The 22,669-nt window shown below is 42.8% G+C and overlaps 3 protein-coding genes across 4 annotated transcripts in view; 1 reads left to right on the forward strand and 2 right to left on the reverse strand.

Annotated features, from left to right (window-relative positions):
• Positions 1 to 3,110, reverse strand: part of LOC119227129 (UDP-glucuronosyltransferase 2C1-like) — a 76,706-nt gene extending 73,596 nt beyond the window's left edge. Inside the window, exon 1 of the mRNA XM_062561826.1 lies at positions 3,095 to 3,110. The gene's annotated coding sequence lies outside the window, so the exon portion shown is untranslated. The remainder of the gene's footprint in view (positions 1 to 3,094) is intronic.
• rec114 (REC114 meiotic recombination protein) lies at positions 129 to 6,956 on the reverse strand. Of its 2 annotated transcripts, none has more exons than XM_037482659.2 (6): positions 6,844 to 6,956; positions 4,856 to 4,945; positions 2,138 to 2,221; positions 1,680 to 1,853; positions 848 to 913; positions 129 to 662 (listed from the first exon to the last, which is right to left on the reverse strand). In XM_037482659.2, the coding sequence occupies exons 1-6, from the start codon at positions 6,919 to 6,921 to the stop codon at positions 498 to 500; spliced, it is 657 nt and encodes a 218-aa protein (XP_037338556.2). In that variant the 5' UTR covers positions 6,922 to 6,956; the 3' UTR covers positions 129 to 497. The 2 variants fall into 2 exon arrangements, with proteins under 2 accessions (XP_037338556.2, XP_037338548.2); XM_037482651.2 differs by having other exon boundaries at positions 848 to 916.
• Positions 6,957 to 8,233: 1,277 nt separating this feature from the next.
• The window catches only part of hcn4 (hyperpolarization activated cyclic nucleotide-gated potassium channel 4), a 45,268-nt gene continuing 30,832 nt past the window's right edge, over positions 8,234 to 22,669 (forward strand). Inside the window, exon 1 of the mRNA XM_037453604.2 lies at positions 8,234 to 9,082. Within this exon, the coding sequence (XP_037309501.2) occupies positions 8,394 to 9,082 (689 nt within the window). The 5' untranslated portion in view covers positions 8,234 to 8,393. The remainder of the gene's footprint in view (positions 9,083 to 22,669) is intronic.

Raw genomic sequence — 22,669 nt, forward strand, 5'->3', positions numbered from 1 at the left:
AGCATGGCTATAATCCTATGCAATATGTATTCTTAAATAGATATATGGAGGGCAGTTTGTTTTACTCAGTGAAGCTTTAATATTGTGGGATCACTTGGAAGCGGGCATAGCAAAATTCACTGCTGTAGCTGCATGACTCCTCTTTCAATACGATGTACCCATGTGTGTTGCGGTGGAAATGGACCTGCGTTAAGGTGGGAAAAGGAGGGACCAGAGTATATAGCCACGATCAAACATATGATTGAGACCAATATTTTTTTTTCTGAATAAAAAATGTTAAATTGAATCCAGATATTTATTGTTTTGCAAGTTCTTCTTCTCACCACCTCCATTTCAAACCATCGAAGCATCGTCCTCGGGCCACGCACAATAACAAGCAATGTGGAAAAATGTCAACAACATCGGCAGCGCAGCAAGAAACATTTAAACGCTGCCTACACAAACTAAACAGAAATCACATGGCACTGTGTTGACCTTCCGGCGTACGTTGGGATTCTTCACTCTTCAAGTAGTTTCTCCAGCTCGCCTTCCATCTTCTCCACAAAAGCAGGAAAGCTGGGATCCAGCAGACAAACGCGCAGGACGGGCTCCAAGTCGACTTGTACCAAAGAACCTTGGTGATACACTCGAGGTAGAGTCACGACAGTCTCTCCCAAGATGTGCTGTGGACGGTCCAACAAATACTTTAAGTTAAAAGGAAGAAATCATAATTGGAAAGCCTGTGTTATTGCTCATAATGTAGAAAGTAGATTGACTGAATACCTTGTATCTCATTAAGTAGAAAAAAAAACGAGAAAAAAACGGTGTTCAATACGATGTTGAATTTATAAAGCTCAACAATGCCTACCTGGGTAAGACTCCTGATGGACAATGATCCTTCAGGATCCACATCCACAGCCTTTCCCTGACCAGCCTGCTGACACAACAAAAAAAGAAGAACGATTCGACCAACCCAGCATGACTCCACAAGGTCACCGGGCCAATAAATAGCTTCATTACTAATTGAAAAATATCCGCTCCTCAAAGTCCTTTCATCTGCTCTGTGAACTGCTCCAGAGTGTCCGCTCACTAAAGGTCACATTCAAACCCACAGCGGAGTCCATTCCTTTCTGGGTCCTTGGTGTTAGATGCTGTGAGACATCTGACTCAGTCGCCACACACCGACTAAAAGGATGCGACGAGTCTTTTAGAGGTTAGAAAGTAAATAAAAGAATGCTACTGAAATGAAGGAGATTCGTGTGATACAGCACCAACAATCTCATCCTCAAAGTGTCAACTTCAAATGGTCAAATGCTGTAATTTTAGGTAGTTCTTTTTTATTAGCTATGGAACTAAAGTGTATGCCACTTGGATGACTGTATTCATAAATTAGTATTATTATTCTACATTCCTGTCTGTCACAACGTTTTCTACGTCATATATTGTTTGGTAATCGGCTAATGATTCATTTACAAGGTACAGTATGCTCGATCTCACCTACTGTGGCTGTAAGGTTCCCTCTAACAATAAGACAGTGTTGTAAATAGCGCCATCTAGTGAGGATAACATGGCCACTGCTGCACCTCAGCACAGTGCCGCTGATTCAGCAATCACTACGGACTACAAAACTTTAATCACCGCACTTCAATTAAACTTTGATTGAACGGTTACAAAACGTTTTCTGTACTGAAGTAGTAAACCTGTATCACTGGTGCCGGGGCCTCAGCGGGGGGCGGCTTAGTGGGCAATAGGGTGTCATCCTGAGTGGTGACTGACGTGTACTCCTTCAGTTTCTCCACAGCACTCGAGCATTCCTTGATTGCCTCCGCCCGGCACCTTCCGCCAAACTGCATCCTCGACATGTGGCTCTCTCCCTGCAACGCCCCACAATCCCTGATTTTCAGTCCAACTCGTGCCAATGGAAACACGGATAATAATTTTGGTAAATCAACGTCTCATTGTGTAAACGTTTTTTGTTGTTCAGGGTGTTCAGGCGATGCCGTTCACCGTGGTACCTGAATAAACAGGATTCAAATACATCACGATGCTTTTAATGAGTTTAGCGTATATACATCTCATAGTCTCCAGCGTAAATTGTGAGAACAGAACTGGAGTAAATAATACGAATAGCGGCATCGCAATGCACCCAGAGACTCACCTTTGAAGTTAATCGAAACATCAGGTTGTCAGATTTCTGGTGCACTTTGAGAAGTTGGGATTCGCCCAGCAAAGGGATTGTATCCTGAGAGACGAAGAGAGAACGCACGTTTTCAGCCACCAAGGCACAGGACAGCTTTTTCATTCATTCATATTTTTAGGAATGTATAATTGTCTTCTGTTGTACCGTTCCGTGTAAAAGCGTCTCCATTTCCGCTCTAAAATGATTACCGAAAACTGTCTGCAGGGGTCTCTATTTACTTAATAACCTGAGAGCCGAGCTTTGAGGCTTACGCAAAGCTTTGCCACGGGGAGAATCTAACGAGTACGTGTAAACAACAACCACAGCCTACGAGGGCGATCAGCCTATTCTGTTAAATGTGGTTGGAATTTGAAAATAAGAATGTAATTATTTTTTGAGGATTTTCCTCCGACTGGCACCATGCATGACGTAGGTTCCTCCACTGCGGGCGGCACAGTTGTTACCCATCCAGTGATAATAATGAAACTTTACTAATGTAATTTATTCTCTGTCTCTGGTTTCAATTGGAAAAAGTATTTCTTGAAGTGTAATTTAGGAGAAAATATACTGTAGTTGTTAAAACCCTGTTCTGTGGGGTGTTCAAATGCTTTATTACATAACAATTAGGAAAACTGTACAGTTTGCAATGAATCAAAGGAATAATCTGAATATGTGTTAAACTCAATGAAATGTAAGTGTTTCCAGACACGGCAGCATGAGTTACTAAACGAATTGAGAACTATACAAATGATGGGAATCATATTTTATGGCCTTCACCTCCTCGCCGCACAGTTTAATTTTGGGCTCTCGACCATCCTCATGAAACACTGAACGAGGGAATATCTTTCAGCAGTTCCAGAAACTATTCCATGAAGGGCTGAATCTGCTCTGGTGGCTCAGAAGCCTGATTTGACTTTGTTTGGGGGGGGGGGATGCCTGTGAACTCAGAAGTGCCCATATTCCAGAGGAGAGTGCCGGAGCTCCTCGCTGACCCATTGATTATCTCTAATGCGCCAATTTTCGCCGCGTTGGTCTTCAACGAACAGTTCCTAATGTCTCCTTCAGCCCATGGGCCCGAGACGCCAGTATCGAAAGTTCCTGAGCATTCGCCGCGGCGACCTAATAGAGCCGTCCATCATCCTCTGTGCAGTCTGACCTGAATACGTGTCTGGCTCAACACCCTGGCGCGGCAAGATAGCCGTGTCACCTGCCAGGACTCCAGTAATGAGACGTTGAGAAGCCCGTCACATTTCTGTTGTCTGTGGGGAAGGAACTTTTTATATTTTTTAAATGTCTAAAGTCCACAATAATTGATCAAAGCCCCGGCTTCATGTTCTACTTTTACCTGCTCACTGTTGCAGTGCAGCACCTCCAAAAGCTACCTGCTGAAGAATTTGGGTTAACCCCATTATTTATGGTGGTGACTTTGGTATTCACCTATCTGTGTTCTATGAGGCATATCAAATCCAGACATGCAAATTACACCCATAATCCCACATCAAATATGTTTTATAATCTTGAACATTTTCCAAATAATGTTACTGATTTTGAACCTGTAACCCCAAAGGTTCTGAGGGACATTTGGCATGACCCGACCAAAACGATCTGATCAAATGCCATCCGATTGGGGCAGAAATGTCATGCTCTTCAGCAGAATATTTCATAGAGCCTTCATCGAATCCTTTCACCAAGGAAGCAGATTTCTATTGACATCCCAGAAAAGCTGCTTAGAGAATGGTGCAGGTTTTCTTAAGCCATGTTTAGAAATGTGTAAATGGAAAATGCTACTTATACTGCATTTATATTAACATACAGGTTATTCATTCCTTTATATTCACAGATAAGCCTAAGTAGAAGCACTGCATTAAAATGAGCACAGCAGCTTAAATGTAGGGGAGCATGATACATGTTCACTCTTTGAAGAGGACTAATATTTAATATAATCCGTATTTCAACGCTAGCTCTGCCAGTAAAACAACTGTGACATACTTCAGATCGGTACCGATGCAACACTATGCTTCCATCAATGACACCTGCGACGGGCCAGACTGGAATTGTTGTGGTCTTATGAGCTATCACTCTGAAAGTGAAAAGAATTAAAATATTTTAATGGCCATTATCTTGTTTTGGTGTGATCAGTTGTCTAGACAATCTGTTGTCAGATTTGTATTTATTTGTAGTTGTTCTTTCGTTGTCTTATTTATTTGTGCTTCATCTGTTTCCTGTTACATTTTGTAGGTTCACCCCTAGTGTCTGATCACTCTGCTCTTTTTGTGTACTTAGTCTCTGTGTCAGGTCTCCCTATTGAGAGAAGTTTCTAGTTTGCTTTCAAATGTTTTATTGGCCCTGGTTTGTATTTTTGTATTTGCTTGTGTTTGCCTTGCCTGTTTTTTGGACTTCATCAGTAAGTTAATTACGTGTCATTAAAGTGGGGAACACCACCTGCTGCCTTCTCATCAGTATTCAAGTCCAAACCGTCTATTTCTGGATTATGACTAAACTTATAAATAATAGAGGCATCAGTTTGCCTGTGCACTTCATTTCAATGTTATATTATTTTGTAAATGTATCTGTACATTGAATTGTAAATTGTAATACGTTCCTATTACTTCATAAGGCTGGATCCAAACATTCAGTATATACTGTGTCTCCTGATGCGAATACAATGGAAAATGGATGGGAAAACACTTTTCTTACCAAAGACTCCTGTCCTTGCAATACCAGCAAGTATCCAGATTCCACAATTGTGAGGAAGATTTCTGGTTTATCGTCTTTTGCCTCAAATATCTGGTGAAAAGAAAAGAGAATGTTAGATGGTGCAAAGTTATAGTGAGTAATTGCTTTTCCTCATCAATTAATGGGTCTATGTGGTGTGTGCTTTCCTTCAAGTTTCCTGAAAAATAAAGTCCATGAGCATTGAGCTAAGGTTCTGTCCGATCTGGTGTGTTATAGGATTAGTATTGAAAATAATTACTTTTTATTTTAAATCAGATGATAAAATCTTGTAATTCCACCCTCACTAATTGCGCTGAACTGTATATTACACCCTGCAATAAGCACGTGGGTAAAGTGCAAATGCACCAAAACCCATTTAGAACTGTAGTTCTATTCACGTCACACTTAACATACAGGTTCATTTCGCCATTGAGGGTTACGTAATGTTAATGAAAGACTAAACTAAATCTTTACAGCTAGAGCTTTAAAAATGTGCTCCAGTACTCAACGGCATCCACCAAATCGCCGCTTTCGGATGGTCTTAAAAGGCCCGACCCGAGGTCCCTCACTTAACCTCACGAGATTGAGGGGTGGCAGATTTTAGAGCCAGGCGCTGTTTCTCTCGACAAGAGTGCGTGACCCAGGGCATGATGGGAGATGCCTCGCTCTCACCAGGTCAAAGGGATGATTGGCTCTTAGATTGGACAACAAAACACCACCTTTAGTAAGAAACCCTAGTTTCATGTGCAATTGTTGTTGAAAGATTTAATTAAAAAACATATTTTGATTGATAATCATAATACAGGTAATTCACAGGAAAATAAAAACAAGCAGCAACGTTTTTTGCCAGCTGACGGACGGAAAGCATAAAAAACAAATACACTGCCATTGTTTACCATGACGCTTCAAATGGAACAGATCCATCTCTAATTTAGTTTGCAAGACCTGCGTCTTTTCAACTTTGACACATCCAAATATCTGGTCTTGAAAAGCCACTTAGGCCAGAGCTGCTTTACGCTGTCTCTTTCAAATTATTTTGATGAAACTGCTGGTGTATTCTATTCTAGTTTTGTTTTTGTGTCTTGAAGTGTGTGTGTTTTGTTTTTGTATCAACCAGCATGTGAATACTAAAACTGAATTTAAAACAGAGCTGGGAATTACTGCATGAAACAAAAGTCTTGGCAGTTAATATGATTTCTCTCCAGCATAAAAGTAAAGAGGCTCCAAATCATTTTCATAGTGTATAGCTGCTTTTCTCATTTGAATATATTCAAGTCAGTTACGTAAACAAAAGAAATATGGTGGGGATGGGCCATATTTAATCCAGAACATATCTTGTCTCAGGGTTAGTGGAAAGAAAACGTTCCAAATACACATTCAAGTGCTTTATCTTACACTTTCTTTTTTTGCACCTTAAGAATTATCCTTAGTTTACTAAAAGTGAGCATTGGATAATGCCTCATTTACATGTTCTTAAACATGCAAGAACAAAACAAACCTCCTGCAAGTAATCAATTGGGGAAGTTGAAAGGTTGTGTATTATTTATTAAACTCTGGATAGTGTTGAGCAGTATTTTTGGAAGCATATGACTCACATCTTTATGAAACCGCTCAATGACTTTGTCCACATACTTCATGGAGAATCCTCCACTTCAGTGAACTTATCCAGCATCCAGTTACCCATCCACTAATTAGCTACAATCTGATTTTCTTCTCTTACAGAGATTCATTCAGACATCATTCTGTTGTGTTGTATTCCTAACAGTATTTAGGTCCAAAGTTAGTTTGAATTCATTAGAAAACAACCCAATGTTTAATGTCCGACTAAAGCTACAGCGAGAGGCTAACGTTAGCGTCACGTGAGAACTAGCTTTAGCTCACGTTAGCTAGTAGCTAACTAAGCTAGCTAACGTGCCTTGAGCACGCGAGGCAGCGCAGTCGCCTTTTGCGACACGTCGCGTGGGAGTTACCTTCCACGACTGCCCCCCCGTGGAGCCTGGCGCAAAGCGCCCGTAGCGCGTCAACCTCCACGACAGGCAGGTGGCCATTTCCAGGAGCGCCGGGGACGTCCTTTGCCGATGTGGTTTCCCCGCTGAAGAGGCGAAAAGCGATGAAAAGTGTGACGTTAGCTGTGTGTGAGCGAGCGCGCGTCCACACGCACGTGTTACCTTTTAAAATACCAATGCATTCTTACTCGGTATCAATATATTCGACGGTCATTTATCGATAGTGCTTTTATTGTGTATAATTCCTTTCCAAATATTTTGATAAATTGCTAGGTGCTTTCGACGGGCAAACAAAGCACCTTCGTGAATTTGATAACTAAATATATTCAGATGGAAATATCTACGAAAAAGCGTCTGATAAAGTTATATTTTAAGTTAATAACTAGTTCTTAACATTGGATACACCAGATAGTGGATTTGAGCTTGGATTTGGCATTAGTTTGTTGGTTGGTAAATGGACTTTCCCTTCACTGATAACAGGAGTCATCATACACACTGCCACCTAGCCATAAAAAAAAATCCTTTCGGATCTCCATTCTTTATTTAATTAAATTAAAACATAAGTATATAGATGTGGTAACTTTACAAGAGAGGGAAATCAACTATAAATACTTCATTGAACACACACTTGTACACCAATGAAGGCGCCAGCTTATTTACATGCATTGGTACTTTAGATTTCTATAGTCTTATATGATAAAAAAAAAACCTTTTGCTGAAGTCTTTTTCAAACGTCAACGTGTCTGCACCAATTACGCAGCGGGTCGGATTATGGCGATGCGTTTTTCCTTCCAACTGAAGCCCACAGCAGGGCTGAATAATTGGTTTGCATTGTCTTTACCTGTAACCTTAACTCAAGAGGACAGGACAGCCTTTTAAGAATGGGACGAGCATACCCCTTTAAACAAGGTGGGCTGAGCTTATTTGCAGTTCTCGCTCCTATGGCAACCCAATAGATCAGCATCATGAATATTCACAATTCGCCAAATTCGCACCATGACTATGGATCAGTGATGTCAGCGGTCCCTGGAACGCTCTACTGTATTTCGCGTGATTGTGTCGCTATGTTTTCGATGGCAGCCGGCGAGACAACCGGCGAAAGGAGCATCCTTCGTCGTGCATGACCTTTCCCTCGTCTCCGTCGGCACGTCCCTCACATGTCACGCTAAGGTGACTTTCAAGCAGTTTTTTCCACTTTTGCGCACGCTAACGGCACGGCGCAAAGATGCACATCGGGGACGCGGGGGCCAAGTGGACCGCCCAGGCTGTGCGCGAGGGCAACATGCAAACTGTCCGGTAGTCTAATTATGTGAAAGAGTATCTCTGATCCGTTTCTGTGGAGCTACGGCGAGTCCATGTCATGTGTGGCAGCGGGTTTTCGGGGATTCCGATTTGCTTCAGACTGCTCGCTCTCACAGATAGGTAGGGAGCGCGGAGCTGGTGGCGAGACTCGTTACTATACAGCATAACAATCTGGATTTATTCAATTTCCCCCACTAAGTCTCAATGTCATAATGGACAGGTTACACTCCTCCATGCGTAAAAGGCTCTACAGTTTGCCACAGCACATCGGACAGAGAGCATCTATAATGGGCGAAGAAGAAGAAAACGCAGACAAGGACACCCGGAGGAAGAGTCTTCGGATGAAGCCTTTGCCGTCACCGTTGCCGACCTCTGGGGGAAGCTGCAAAGGCATCGGGGAGACCAAAAGTGGGGAGTCGGTGATCATGGAGACGGACATGGGGAGACCGATGAAGACCAGCTCAAATGGAGATTGTCGGCGATTTCGAGGCAGCCTCTCGTCCATCACGAGTCGCCATGTGCACGACTCTGACTCGGCGGAGCAGAGGCGCTTGATCACCGAGGGGGACGCCACCCCGAGCGAGGAGAGCCCCCCCGGAGCCATCGGCGATGGGCCGCCGGAGCAAGGCGCGCAAGGGGCCAGCGGTGGCGTCGGTACCCAGAAAGACTCCACGGACCAGCAGCCGGGGTTTATAAAGTTGGATGGCATTGATCAAATCCTGCCGGACGACGAGAGATTATATCAAGCAGGGTTCATACACCGGCAGTTGGGAGCAATGCTCCAACCTGGGGTCAACAAGTTCTCCCTGAGGATGTTCGGAAGTGAGAAGGCGGTCGAACGGGAACAAGAGCGGGTTAAATCCGCCGGATTTTGGATAATTCACCCGTACAGTGATTTCAGGTAAAAGACAATTCTCTCCCGAGCAACCAAATGTGTTTGAAGTCACTGTCACGTGATGTGTCAGCAATTATAACAATACTGCTTGAGAGCATCATCAATGACAAAGTAATTAACTGATTTTAATGCTTTATAAAAATAGTTTACTGATTTTTTTTTTTGGGGGGGGGGGGGGTAGTTTTTTATTGCCATAACACAATCTATGAATTACAGGGTTCAGTTTTAGGATAAGGACATCTTACTCAAAAGGCCTTCATGTGTTAAACAATCCAGCAATTACACAAGCATTGCTAATGAGTACAATTGTATCTTGGATAATGAGGTGGGTGCACACAGGAAACTTTGTACTCGTTTGTTCATTATTTGAGAAAACGTGTGCTCAGTTAATCTGTGATTAGGGCTTGAAATTAGGCCCTCATACAATCTTCACAGGCCTTTTTTTAAAGTCTTCTTTTCAAAACCTGCCTTTTTAAAACATACCACAGCTAAGTCATTTTATTTTGATTAATAGGTGGAGTTTGTGGTGCAAGTTGTGTTGTGAAATGATCGATGCATTCTATGTCCGCATTGAATAGCGTCGTCTACTTAAGTTACAAACTGCAGCTGCAGGACTGAATGGAGAGTCCGGGAGAATCTCTTTGTCGGCCCACAGATTTTGCTCTGTTGTCAGTGCCCTTGAGTTTGTTATTGGCCATCTGCATCAGATTTCTCAGCCACATGGAGGCTCAGAGATGGAAGGTCTTTCATCCATTTTAGAATGGTTTTCATTCAATGCATTTCATTCAGCTGCAAGTGCAGACTTTTTTTCACCCCTCAGATTATGACAAAGTCCCGTGTTTGTACAATTACCATTAATAGTGGCTTAAACTCAACACACCATTGTGTTATGATGTTGATCTCATATACCGTAATGTAATTATCTGGTTTTGACTGAAAAGTGCTCATAGAATTTGCTTCCATCAGTGTATCTTATAATTACTTTTTTTTAGGGGGGGGGGTAAGTACATCTTCACTGTATTGTAAGCAGGTACTGAATATTTTTTTATATTACTGAACACATTTTTCTCTTACTTGAATAATTCAAGTAAATGGTTTTGTTACAAGCTTTGTAGTTCATATATGCGCTTATCATTTAAATCATGTGGATACTTCTTTGGGATGACATTTTATCGAGCAAGATCTGCAGCTACAAATACGATTTCTCCTTAACTGGGACATTGAATGTTGTCCAGCCTGCCCGAGGTTTTATTGGCCATGATGCGTTCTGGTGTTCTATGCTCACTTGCCACAAAGGTGTGTTTTTCTACCTCAAGTACAAGATGTCTGACTTAGAGAGACATGTGAGTTGAAGTGTGAGTTGCTCATAAAGCCCGGGGTGTCGGTGTGAAAGCCTGGACTTCTCCCAGAATAGAAAACAGGAACAATTGCCTTGTTTAAGGGACAAATACACTGTGGACCTTTTCCAATGATGGACTCCTTTGTCCGCTGTCTTGAAAAGTATTTTTTAATTCAACTGTGTGAAAACACTATATATATATATACCCTGGAACTATTTAAGTAGTTAAACATTAACCTGATTACTGCTTCCTTTTTGCAAACCCACAGTTTGGACGGGTCATCATCAGGAAGTGAGACATGCGTTGGACAGTTGGCCATTTTTGGTGTGCTCCTTCCAGCTGGTTGTGTTTCGTCTGACCCCCTCTGCTCTCTTACTCACTTTGTTAAATGTCACGAGAAAGGGTGATTTGGGGCTTGAGGAGACTGTCCTGATATTGAAAGGTCAGTTATTTGGCACCAGTCATCAGTTTTGAAGGGTCTTTGAGCAAGATGCTTGAACACGGCTGCTTCAACATTGCACATGTTGGAATCTCTCAGGGAGATCTATCAAAATGTTAAATGTACTGAGAGGGGAGTGCTCTAAAAAAATGAGGTTAGCCACTTGTGCTGGTTCTGAGGGCGGATACCGTATATTACCATAATTAAACATTTTGCAGATTTGAGAGCAGTTTGCGTGTGGCTCAGTCACTCGACTCTATCATAATCACCCAGCTTTACAATTACATCCACAGACTGGGCGCTCAATCAGTAAAGTTAAACTATTGCGGCTGTGCTTAGGCTAATCATGGGAAAGGATTATTGTAGGTTTTTTTGCGTGTCACCAACATGAAGAAGACAAAGTAGGTAAACTGATTAATTCATTAATAAAAGGAAGTTTATGACTCTTTTATTAGTATGAAAGTGCTTCCAATAATGTCAAACTCAAATGATGAGAGAGAGAGAGGAGGGACAAATAGCATCATGTCATTGAGTTTAACTTGCCACGAGGAGACGACTTACAGATATTTATTTTTAATCAACTGAAGCAGAAACAGGCGCTTTGGGTGTCTATTTTTTTCAGATCAGAGACGTGACAAGATGACTGTAATTAATGTACACAAGGAGATGATAGGGGACCCTTTTAATGGGCCGGGTGAAGAGAAGGGTCTCTGAGACGAAACGTTTAATTCCCATGTCTGCATCAAAGCTTTGGCACTATAAGCTCAAATTAGAGTGTCACAAGGAATCACTAGTCATCAGTGCTCCAAAATTCAGCAAAATCTGCACTTGTCAAGTATTGTATAACGCTAAGAAGCAAGGGAGGAGCAATATCTTGCAAGGGAAAAAGAAGGATTAAAAATGGCATCATAATCCAATCTACAGCCTCATTTCCAGATCCAAAGCTGAACAGCCTTGTTCGATCTTGAAAACATCTCCCAGTGAGCAGATGTGGTCAGTTCAACTGGAAAAAGGATGAGCCTTCCTATATTATGACCGATTTGTTTGGAGTCTTTTAAATAAGGGCGATTACGACCGTCCTCAAGCACATGCTAACCATGAAAAATCAGTGTGGGTTTAAAAGGATTGTTGAAAAACACATATGACCGATGGCTGTCGGGATGATTCGCCGTCTCCCCCCTGCTACCCAACCCCATGCTTTCTAGTCACTATCTATCCTGAAATTGTGGCTTACAGAAGCTGCTGTACCATAAACTGTGCTGATACCTATCAAAGCTCTATGTTACAATGTTCATTGTCCCGTTTTGAGGAATATCGCTGTGCTTGATTGATGAATTGAGACTCTTCCCGCACTGTGGATCCTCTATCTGCGTGATGAAAACCAGGGGGATTTCTTTCTTACCTGTTGTTGTGTGAAGCTCTTTGAGGGGGATTCTATCAATGCAGCAGCATTGTGCAGAGTTCCAGACGTTCGATGCTCGTGACGCGGCGCGCGATATTAGAATGCATCCCTCTGATCCTCAAGTGCCTTTTAATTATCTTGTGATTCAGAACCCAGAGGACACATCTGTTGGAAGGTCTTCCACATTTCCCCCGGGAGATAGAAAAGGAGGTGTTGCACATTAGAACTTTTTTTTTTTTTTTTTTGCACTGAAAGATCTATTTATTACATATTTTTTCCTTTTGAAGCACGTTGCCAAGACTATCAGAGATGGGGGGTGGTGGGAGGGGGAGAGGGGGGGTCGGTAGAGTTTTTGTCAATCAGTTAAATCCCTTTGCAACAGTCGAGCGAATTCTTTCATCCCCTTTGTAAAGTCCACATTTCCAACAGCCTTTTATTCCTCCCACACATCGAGCTCCTTTTCCCAGAAGACACTCACCTAGACGTTTGCAAAAATATATCCTCCGAAAAGACATCGTACAACTTCTGTTCCATCTCTTTTCACTGGGAATACATTAAAGAGATGGAGAGCTTATGTAGTAACCAGTGTGCGCATCAAGGCTGCGAAGGAACATTACCATCTAAGCAAAGTGACGACTAAATGAGAAGGCGCACCTTCGTGTTCCTGAAAGCATTTCATGTTGCCTCCTAATTAAATCAGTTTTTGATTTAATGCTTCATTGTCTTGCTAAAATGAGTCATGAGCCCTGTTCAAAATATCTTTATTGGACAGCTTCTCACGGTAGCGTAGTGGTGTTCGACTTTTGCGACAGAGATTTTGTGGGGAATCGCGGGGGAAGGGCGTGGGGTTAAATCCCATGGCTTTGATTTCCTTGATGAATCCGAGATACTGCACACATTGAACACCTTGTCTTTGTAGTCCTTATCAAGTATTAGCAGCAACCAACTCTTACAGGCTGTACCAGAGTGTGTGCGCTTGTGTGTGTATTACGTTTGTGACCGTATGGGATCAGATTTAATAACATCATTCTCTATTTCAGTCAAGTTGAATACGGTTGATTCGAGAGTATGTTTGCTATTGATTCATTTGGGTCTCCTGGGGCCTCGGGCTGCCATCGGTGGATTTATTGAAAAATGAGATGGAGAAGCGTACACGGCTGCAGCAGGGGTGATCCCCCTTGTAGTGGCAGGAGTCATTGTCCGGGTGGGAGTTTCTCAAAGGTCAAGGGGAGGTACGGATACAGTAGTAAGGAATGTAAAGCCTGGACAATCCCAGCCCCGTTTGTATAGCTTTCGACAGTTTTTCCAATCATCAATTTTCAATGATGCTGATAAGGGACAAAATTGCTTTGGCTTGAAGATGCATTGAGTCCTGACATAGAGTGTGCCCTGAGAGGACCCTTGTCTAGGAAGGCCAACTGTGATGCAGATATGCACGAAGAGAGAAAAAAACCCATTTTGAAACTACATAGGATGAATGACACTATTCCTCTCGGTGTCCATTAAATAATTCCTCCTTTTAATTTAGCGAGGGTAAAACATGGGGATTACAGATGGTTCTGGCTGGGCCTGAAAGTAGGGTAATCAAAATAGGCGGCTGTGCTCTTCCACGAATATGAGGAGCCAAGAGATTATTACAGCACAATTTATTTAATGGAGGGAGCCCAGGGATGATGTGTGCGGCCGGCGGCGGGTGGAACGTTGCCTGTCGTGGTGGCAGCATGATTGAACGGTAGCCCGTGACCTTACCAGGCGCATCGCTGTGGGAAATAAGGACATAAGATCATAACTTTTAAGATAATGCCCCGTCCACACCCCCACACATTTATTTCGCTCGTCAGCAGAGGTTTTTTTCTTCTTCTTCCTCTTCCTGATATGTCATTTTATTCAGCTTTAGGTATTAGGCAGAGCGCTGAGTTTAACCTTGGGGAAGTGATGGTAATCTGGAGGTGAGATTATATTGATTGATTGGACGTCATATACATTTAGAAAATGGGAAAGTCAGCTGGAAGCGTTTTCTGTGCTGTCACCCAGCTGGTGTGCTCGGGGGTGCTTTGGTCACCTGACAAATGTAATGTAGTGTGTCCTTCCTGCAGCACCATCCTCCACACTGCAACATCAATTTATAGTCTCTCCAGGTGGATGCATAACACTTGTCAGCCGAGAGTCTTTCCTCTTAACACATTTCAATGTCAAATTCGTTTTTCTTTCCTCCGGAGAGATGTGATTATCTTTTCACTGACCGGAGGTAAATATGTCAGTTTCACTCATCTCAACACTTCAGGGTGGTTAATGGTGAAAATGTATTCATTTTGCAACGAATTATCACCATCTAGTCAAGTCCCGTTTGAAGGTGTTTTAGGTCAACATTAGTCTAAGTCACTCGTTTTGTAAATCTGTGGATACATTCTGCTTCGGACAACGCGATGGCGTTCTTTTAGCACCACATCCGGGTTTTGGAGAGAGATCGGTTACGATATCTACAAAGTCAAGAGTGCACACTCTCTCCATGCATTGGACCCACGCCTGACCTTTGATGACCTTCCCCGTTGACATGGTCACAGCATGATTTGTAATTTTTTACTCTGTGTAGTTAAACATTCAATTTGAAAACAATGCTTTGCTTTACGCCTCTTTGGCTCGCGGCAGAGAAACAAGTATTTTTCATCCAAATATTGTGTCTAGTTATAAATGCTGTTATACATTTATTAGTTTTTGTTTTGAAACTTGACACGTATTCTGCTCTGGTTCTTAAAAGCAATGAACATCAAAACAGATAGGTGTAATCTTCCAGTGATACCCAAGAGGGCATTCTTTACTTTGATCACATGTGCAGCAGTGATTCAGACCTCTGCATCATCTTCTAATTGATAACCAGATTAAAAAAGAATATTATTTCTCGTAATGAATTTATTGCACATTGAACGTGAAAACTTTAAAAAAGAAGAAACCAATTGGTTGCAAGTAATCAAGAAAGCACAGCATGCTGTAATTATTGGGATTCGTCAGCGTCGTTGGACGAATGATTAAAAACAGCTTGAAATACCTATTTAAATTCTCAATGGTGATGAAACACGTACCTGTTTCAGGTATTTCAGTGCACACCTCGGCAGCGCCATCCTCTTCACCCCCCCCCCCATTCTGTTATATCTAGTACAGGTTGACCTTTCCAGTCCTGCTGGTGTCCCAGGTGGATTCTCACACCCTCTGTCTCGCTGGAATTGAATTGCTTTTCTTCCACCATCAGCCTAGATAGGCAATGGCCAAGATGTCAAACTGGCACCGATATATATACTGCGCCAGGGGATCGATGTGAGAGGCACCATATTAAAGTCACCTCAAATCTACTGCAGTTAATCGCCATTACAAAGTCAGCTTCAAAGACAAGTCACAGCCAATTAGCAGAATGTCCCGGAAACGTGGTCAGCTCCACCTGCGGGACGATGTGATACCGACTGAGATAGCATCGTGGCGCTTTTCACTCAATCCACCGTTTTTTGGTCATTCCCTTGGTAACATACAACTCACCGGCCATCCGTACGGAAAACACACTGTCGTAGGATGCCACGTCCTCAGATGACCTCACCCAGGTGTACGAATGTAAGAATGTATAGAAGGCTGAAGCACTTAGGAGACAGTGGGGTTTCCACTCAGGCGGGAGCGCAGACCATTGAGCTGAATAAAGAACTCTGTGTGTGGCTGGCGTGATCCAGAGGAAACACTCCACTGGATCAATGTGTTTTGGCCTGGCCCCCGCCGCACGCTGGGTGAATAGAAGTCTCCGGCTGGATTACGAGGGACACGCAGTGGTGAGAGACAGACTGTTCCCTCTCTTCGGATGTGAGGTGGGTGGGCTGCTAGTTTTTGTACACTTTGGAGAACAGGCGCTCCTAAAAAACACCAATAATATAGTCCCCTGATAGCACCCGTCACGTTTCATTGTGGGGACTGTGGCGGTTTGTGTGTGCGCATTGATCTGCAGTGTTCCCTTTCTTCCTATTTGGTACAACTTTACTGCCTTAAAATGTCTTCACTTCTCTCCTACATCACAAAGGCTCTCCAATCGTAGAGACTCCTCACAACACCAAGTAAAAAACATTTACCACTGTATTGTTCAGTCTTGAAGTAGTCATTCAAGGTTCAGGTGCTTTCTTGCCAAGCAGCGCTTTCGTTAATATTTCACAAAAATAAGGGATGCGGTTATCGCCACACAACCTTTTAAGTTGTAAGGATACTCACTACTGTTGCCTCGTCTTTGTCAAATTAAGAAATTATCAAATGGATCAAAAGTAATGGCTGGCATTTAAACAGATAAAAGTGCTTCAGTTTTCTGGTAACTTCCTCTCCAATGAGGTTTCTACATTATTATTTAGCTTAAACTATATGATGTTACTGAAGGAATATGTCAGATGAAGCTGGATTTTCAAAAGCTTTCTTTTTATTCTCCTCAACATCAGCAAATGTAAGTTTGGGTTGGGGGGGGGGGGGGCACTGGGGGCCACGTTTTTTGTCTGAAGGAGAGTCCAGATGAGGAGATATTTTTCCTTGGTCTTTTCCCCCGGGTTGCATTGACGTTCACTGTTTCACTGTGAAGTTTTTTACCCCGGTGTGTGATTGAATGCGAGGCAGCAGCAAAGCTGGTGTATATAAATCCAGCCCTGACCCTGTTTACCATGTGCAATCGAGAAATTAAAGAGCTAACAAATAAACATGATAAATCCTGTCCAGTCAGATAAGCCTCCTCTTTTGCTTACTCACGCAGACCATCAGAAATCATTTAAACGGCATCTCCTCTCCGAATTGATATGATTTCATGCACAGTGTGTCTTCTTAGCAAGGCTTTCCCATCAGCTTTTTATTTTTTTATATTTATTTATAAGCTCGGACGGGTACGCATCCGTCATCATACCCTTCGTCACTTGGTCGATCCTTTTGTCCTAGCACGCTATACGGAGTCTCATTTCCTCTCCCCTTATTTCCTCTTTTCGTGTCTCTTCTCTCCTTGTCACCCTTTGACCTTAGATCACCGTTTCCGAGATGGATAGAAAAAGGCTTTCAATGTGGCTGCTACATTTGCTGATTGCGGCCCCTGAAGCCGTGCAGATAATGGCCCATACTGGTGCAGCCCAGAGCAAGGGCACGAGGTGATGCTGTACAGTGTGACCAGCGCCTGGTATTTTAGACATTACATTATCTTAGCACTTAATCTATCTTAAGAGAGCAGCATTCTGGTGGGGGGGGGGAGGGGGGAGGGGCCTGTTGTGTTCAGTTGGGGCGGCCCTGTCAAGTGTTTCCTCAGCCACGCTCTGAGGTTGGCTGACAGGTTGGACCCCTTTTGACATGGAGGGACCCTGTTGGAGATAACAAGGTATCGTGGTAACACACAGATGCAATTAGCGGCAGGATGACGGTGAACAAAAGCCGGAGTACAGAGAGTCTGGCAAATGCTAGTTGGATAAGTGCGCGCTGATGGAACCGGCGGGAGAGCTTTGTGTCCTCTCGGCGTCTTACAGCGCTGCCACTCGATTATTTTCCGCACAGGGGGTGGGGGGAGGGGGGGGGGGGGCGTATTTGTTTGCTGACAGCTGACTTGCCTGCGTGCAGTATCCCTTACTCTGAGTAGATGGGGCGCACCCTGGGAAGCTGTGAAGGATAGGGCCTGAGATGCTTAGGTGCCACTCGCGTCTCCAGAGCCCTCCCCCTACTCATCTTTAAAGGAGCGGACCTCTGTCGAGCAGAAAATGTTGTTCTGCAGAAGATGGGACACCGCTTCTCGGCTGTGTAGAATAACAGTCCCATTTGGCCACTGATGAAATCTACCATAGTTTGATTAAAATAAACAGCGGGCCTCGCCTAAATTTAGCCACCTGCAACTGCACGGCCCCAGTGTCATGTGCAGTGTGCCTGCTGGCTGTGCTTGGTGAAGTCAGCACCGTTACGACAGTTCAGTGGAGCAAGTGACAACAACAAAAATAGGATTAACCCTTTTAACCCCTTTCTCTCGCTCACATTTTGAAGCGAGCGCCAAACTAATAAGCTGTTCTTTTACGGGTTATCAACACATTGGTTTTCCTCACACACATGTTGTTCTGCTCACTTTCACTTTGATAGGCTTTAGCGTATATTACTTCTTCTTGTTGTTTCACGGTGTATCTTTTTCCTTTTCTTGGATGGCATATCTGCCTCAAATGGGACTAACTGGGATACATCCATACATCCTGTTACCAGATAATGGTTTCTTAATTCGGTATTTTGAAGGGAACTGCTGGCCATTTTTAATGTAATCTATAAATGTGCAAAGAGCTGCTGGAGCTGAGGTGGTCCTGTGTGATGCAGCAGAGCAGACAGCTAGCAGCTAGCGACCTGGTATGGCCCCCATCTGTCACTCAAAGCAACCAATGCCTCAGTTATCACTTCTTTTTCCTACCGTGCTGTTAACGCGACACTTTATATAACACTAAAGTGGGTGTTTTTACATGGGCTTCTATGGAGATTAACTCTATCGATGCTATACTCAAATTGCATTTTTAAGAAGGGCAGTTTTTGGCACTTCTGCTTTAGCCTATTTGCTCAACAGTAAAGTTCTCCTCTTGACACACACACGGAAACGGCTTTCTCATGCAAAAACAGATTCCTAACATTTAATCAGCCAACTTTAACAATTCACACAATGTTGGCTAGTGCCCTTGTGGAGGTGCAGCCCGGGAAATGTTTTCTGTGCTGTTCCCATTCAGTCAGTGTGGTGCAGAATAAAGGGAGCAATTGTTAAATGATGTCTGCCACTTGTACCCGACATGACAGATGATCGGCTTGCAAGCTTTGCCATCACTCTCCCAGCATGACAGCCAACAGATAGACATCTCTGTACGGGAAATCTAAACAAGTGCTCACACCTATGCATACCCATGTATGCCCTGCATGTGCAGGACCATATGCACCCCATCTCTGTATCCCCTGTGCACCCTCTATTTAAATATAGGCTGCCACCGGAAGGTAAATTTCTGTCCATTTCAGGCTGCTTTTGGTGGCTCACACTCTCTTTCAGGTAGCCTGGCCGGCAAAGTGAAGAGACTGAGAGAGGCTTATCGTGTAGGCAGATGCACTCTAAGAGTGACAACATGTTCCTGCTGTCCCTGGCCACCCCACCGGAGAGCAGAATGGGCCGCGGCTCTATCCCAACAGGCAGCACAATGTCACGGCTCCCTTCATTAGTGCATTGAACACTCAGCTCCTCAACAAGTTAGGCGTGAGCTACTCTACTTTGTATTCCTGATGTGTCCAGTGGTTCTCCAGCTGTTCTTAAACACAACCCCCCCCCCGTCCGTCCGTCATTTCAGGCTACCTCCGTGTTGTTGCATACGGCTGTTCCCCAGCGGTCACATATAATCATTTGAAAACACAGAAACTCCGCCTGGATTTTTTGATTGTTAATATATTATGTTTTTATCTGCTCTATTTGGTTCTGCTTTGTATTTTCTGCTTTGTATTTATGACCAAAGGAAAGCACAAACATGTATTCATGTGGAAGGAAATGTCAGACAGTTTTTTTGCCTTCTTTTTACTGGTATACCAGTACGCAGCGTTATTCAGTTATTTGGGATGCACACTGAGATATAGGATTGTTTGTAAAGGTCTGCCTGACATGTCACGCTCACCCAACTATATTTATAGAACAATGTTCTTCCATGTCAGGGTCCCGGTGAATAATAAAACACCGTAAATGGATCCCTGCTATCTTTAGGTGCCCTGACCTCCATTAGGAGCAAACTACAAGAGTTAAAAGGAGAAATCATGAGCACATGTTGTACACATGCACACACACACATCCATGTAAGACCACAGTCTAAAAGTACGGTGTGTGTTTCAGGAGCTGAATCAATCTCGAGTGAGGTTTACTCAAACAGGTGGCGGCAGAAGCCGTGTGCTGCCTGGATGCCGTCCAGCTGTCTGAAGCAGAATGAGGTCTTTACTGTCTTTCTTCAAAGATGTTGAGAAGCTTTCCTCTTGCAATTATTTTCCCATTTCTTTCAGTCATACAGCATCATCTCACTGAAGTCAGATGTCTTTGCCTAGTTTTATTGTCCCGATGCAATATCCAGTTGTGGGAGTCTTGATTCTCCGCATCATCAGCTCAAGGTCCACATCTCCATGATGTATGTCTTTGTGAAACCAAAACTATATTTTGACTTCATGCTTTATCTTTAACATTGTTACGTAACGCAAGGTAACGCAAGTCTTCTAATTGTCGTTTTGTTGTTAAATGGTGAGAAATTGTTTCACAATGTAATTTCTGCAAGGGCTGATTATAAGCTTTTAAGTGGCTTTTTTGGTTCAGATACCTCGACATACACCGTATCCTGTGGTTTGCAGGAACCTACAATTCCTACATTTTCATCAGGATTAATATGAATAGCAAAGCGAAGGGAAATATTTTCCTGTTTGTTTATGTAGAAACAGATAACCTTAAATCATGGCTGATATACTCAGGCATGTAAGTGCCTGGAGCACGTTTGTATCCTATTAAAAAGCTTTAGCTGAGGGTCTGCAAAAACAAAAAGTGCGTGCTTTCTTCCATTTCTAGCATAAGATAACATGCTATATGAAGAACAAAAGAAAAAAATCTATGATTGTATTTCTTCCTTTGAAGTTTTTCATGTCCTGTTGGGCTTTCAGTCCTAAAATGAGAAAACACAGTGATGGCAAGGTCTGTCTAAATATAACTCAACTTGACAACGAGCTGGAACTGTAGATACCCTTTTACTTTGAAGAATTCCAATTACTGTCCCTGTTTTCTCAGTGTGTATGCGTTTCTGTGTGTGCAATAGATATGAAACTGAGATGTGTGACTGTATAGACTGTAAATGTATGCATGTGTAAAAGGCTCAAAGTGAAGTTGAGGCATATTATTGCCCAAGCCTACATAGCAGCCTGTGTTTGTGTTTTTCAGTGATTACTTTTCAAAGCAATGATAATCTTTCCACATATTTATTTTTTTATTGAATCATCAGTGATTTTTACAAATGGAACAAATTTACTGTACAGCAACAAGGGCCTTAGATTGTATTACCACCAATATGTATATCAAGGTATATTATAGGTCAACATTACGTGGAATTGTTGTGCTTTATCACAAGCATATCTAAAGGAACTTAAAATAAAAGGCCATTTTATATCTAACTAATCGTGAACTTCTAATTATGAACCTGAATTATGAATTATGTAAACCTGCAACAAAGCAAACACAGCCATGCAAAGAAAATAAAAATCACAAGGGATATGACAAGGTAAGGAAACAGCCTATAAACAAGATTATGCCCTGCTCTGGTGAGGCAGATGTTGTGCTCCTGCACTGCATCGTTACATTTAACTCAACTTGACATGACAACGGTCAGAGGACTTTTTCGATCAGACTGTGTCATCCCGCAAAGCAGCAGGTTATTATTTACTCCAGCACTGTGAGTCAACCATGAAATCGAGAGTCTTTAGCCACAACAAGGGCGCGGAAGAAAAGTAATAACTTCCTGTAGACTTGCTTGCTTGCAGTAGAAATGCATTTTGTACCCTGATTATGTATGTATTACCCTTCCTTCCTTGTTTCTTATGGCCCTGTTCTTGAAATTGGCTTTGCGCACAGATTGATCTTTGTGGCCCAGTTAATGGTGAGGTGAATAAATCCTCAACACTCATTGCGCTGGTCCACCATGCAGGACCCCCCCCCCCGCCTCACATTGTGATCTACTGAGTATCCAGAATATATATATCTCAACCTCAACACAAAAGAGCCAATCTGGACTCAATTACCAAGCGAGCAGAGAATGCAATTGATATTCAAACTCTCAGGACTGGAAGACGGAGGAGGTCGTAGTGCAATTTGTAATTAATAACTAAACCTCATTGACCTTTGAGATTTACAGTACCAATGCAAGTCGGCCGTCTGGCATGGTAAGGGGTTTACATCTGTATTGGTTACTAAGCTTTCATCCCACCCGGTTGGGGATATGCTTTCTTCCACCAAACATGCGCACCGAAAGGTCAATAAATAAAAAATGAATAAGCGATGAGACTTTTTTAAACTCCTGCAATGTTTTCCAAGCAGTGGCATTTTGTAAGCAGGTTGGTGCATAAAAAAACAGATATGATTCATACTCTTATACCAAATATATCTTGTTAAGAGCAGACATTCCATTTTTAATTGGTAAAAGCCAGATGTCTTATTGAAGTGTCTTAGTAAGCCACGTCAGTGTGCCGGGGATCTGCAATAAGTTGTGTCCAATTTCCCAGTAAAATGTCACGTTGGGCAAAAAACTAATAATTTAATAAAGCAATTAAACTTTGTTGCTCCCGGTGTCACAGGAGAGTGGCAGAAGTAGGACCCAAACATACACCCGTTATTTTCCGGACACGAAAAAAAT

Source organism: Pungitius pungitius, chromosome 4, assembly GCF_949316345.1.
Source record: "Pungitius pungitius chromosome 4, fPunPun2.1, whole genome shotgun sequence".
NCBI lineage: Eukaryota > Metazoa > Chordata > Actinopteri > Perciformes > Gasterosteidae > Pungitius > Pungitius pungitius.

Bases quoted from the DNA above. Each gene is read 5' to 3' on its own strand.
- rec114 (XM_037482651.2), bottom strand. From the start codon at position 6,921: ATGGCCACCTGCCTGTCGTGGAGGTTGACGCGCTACGGGCGCTTTGCG. The intron at 1,854-2,137 runs GTGAGTCTCTGG...GGGGCGTTGCAG, and splicing joins TGTTTCGATTAACTTCAAAG to GGAGAGAGCCACATGTCGAG. The intron at 917-1,679 runs GTTTACTACTTC...TTGTTGTGTCAG, and splicing joins CCCCGGCACCAGTGATACAG to CAGGCTGGTCAGGGAAAGGC.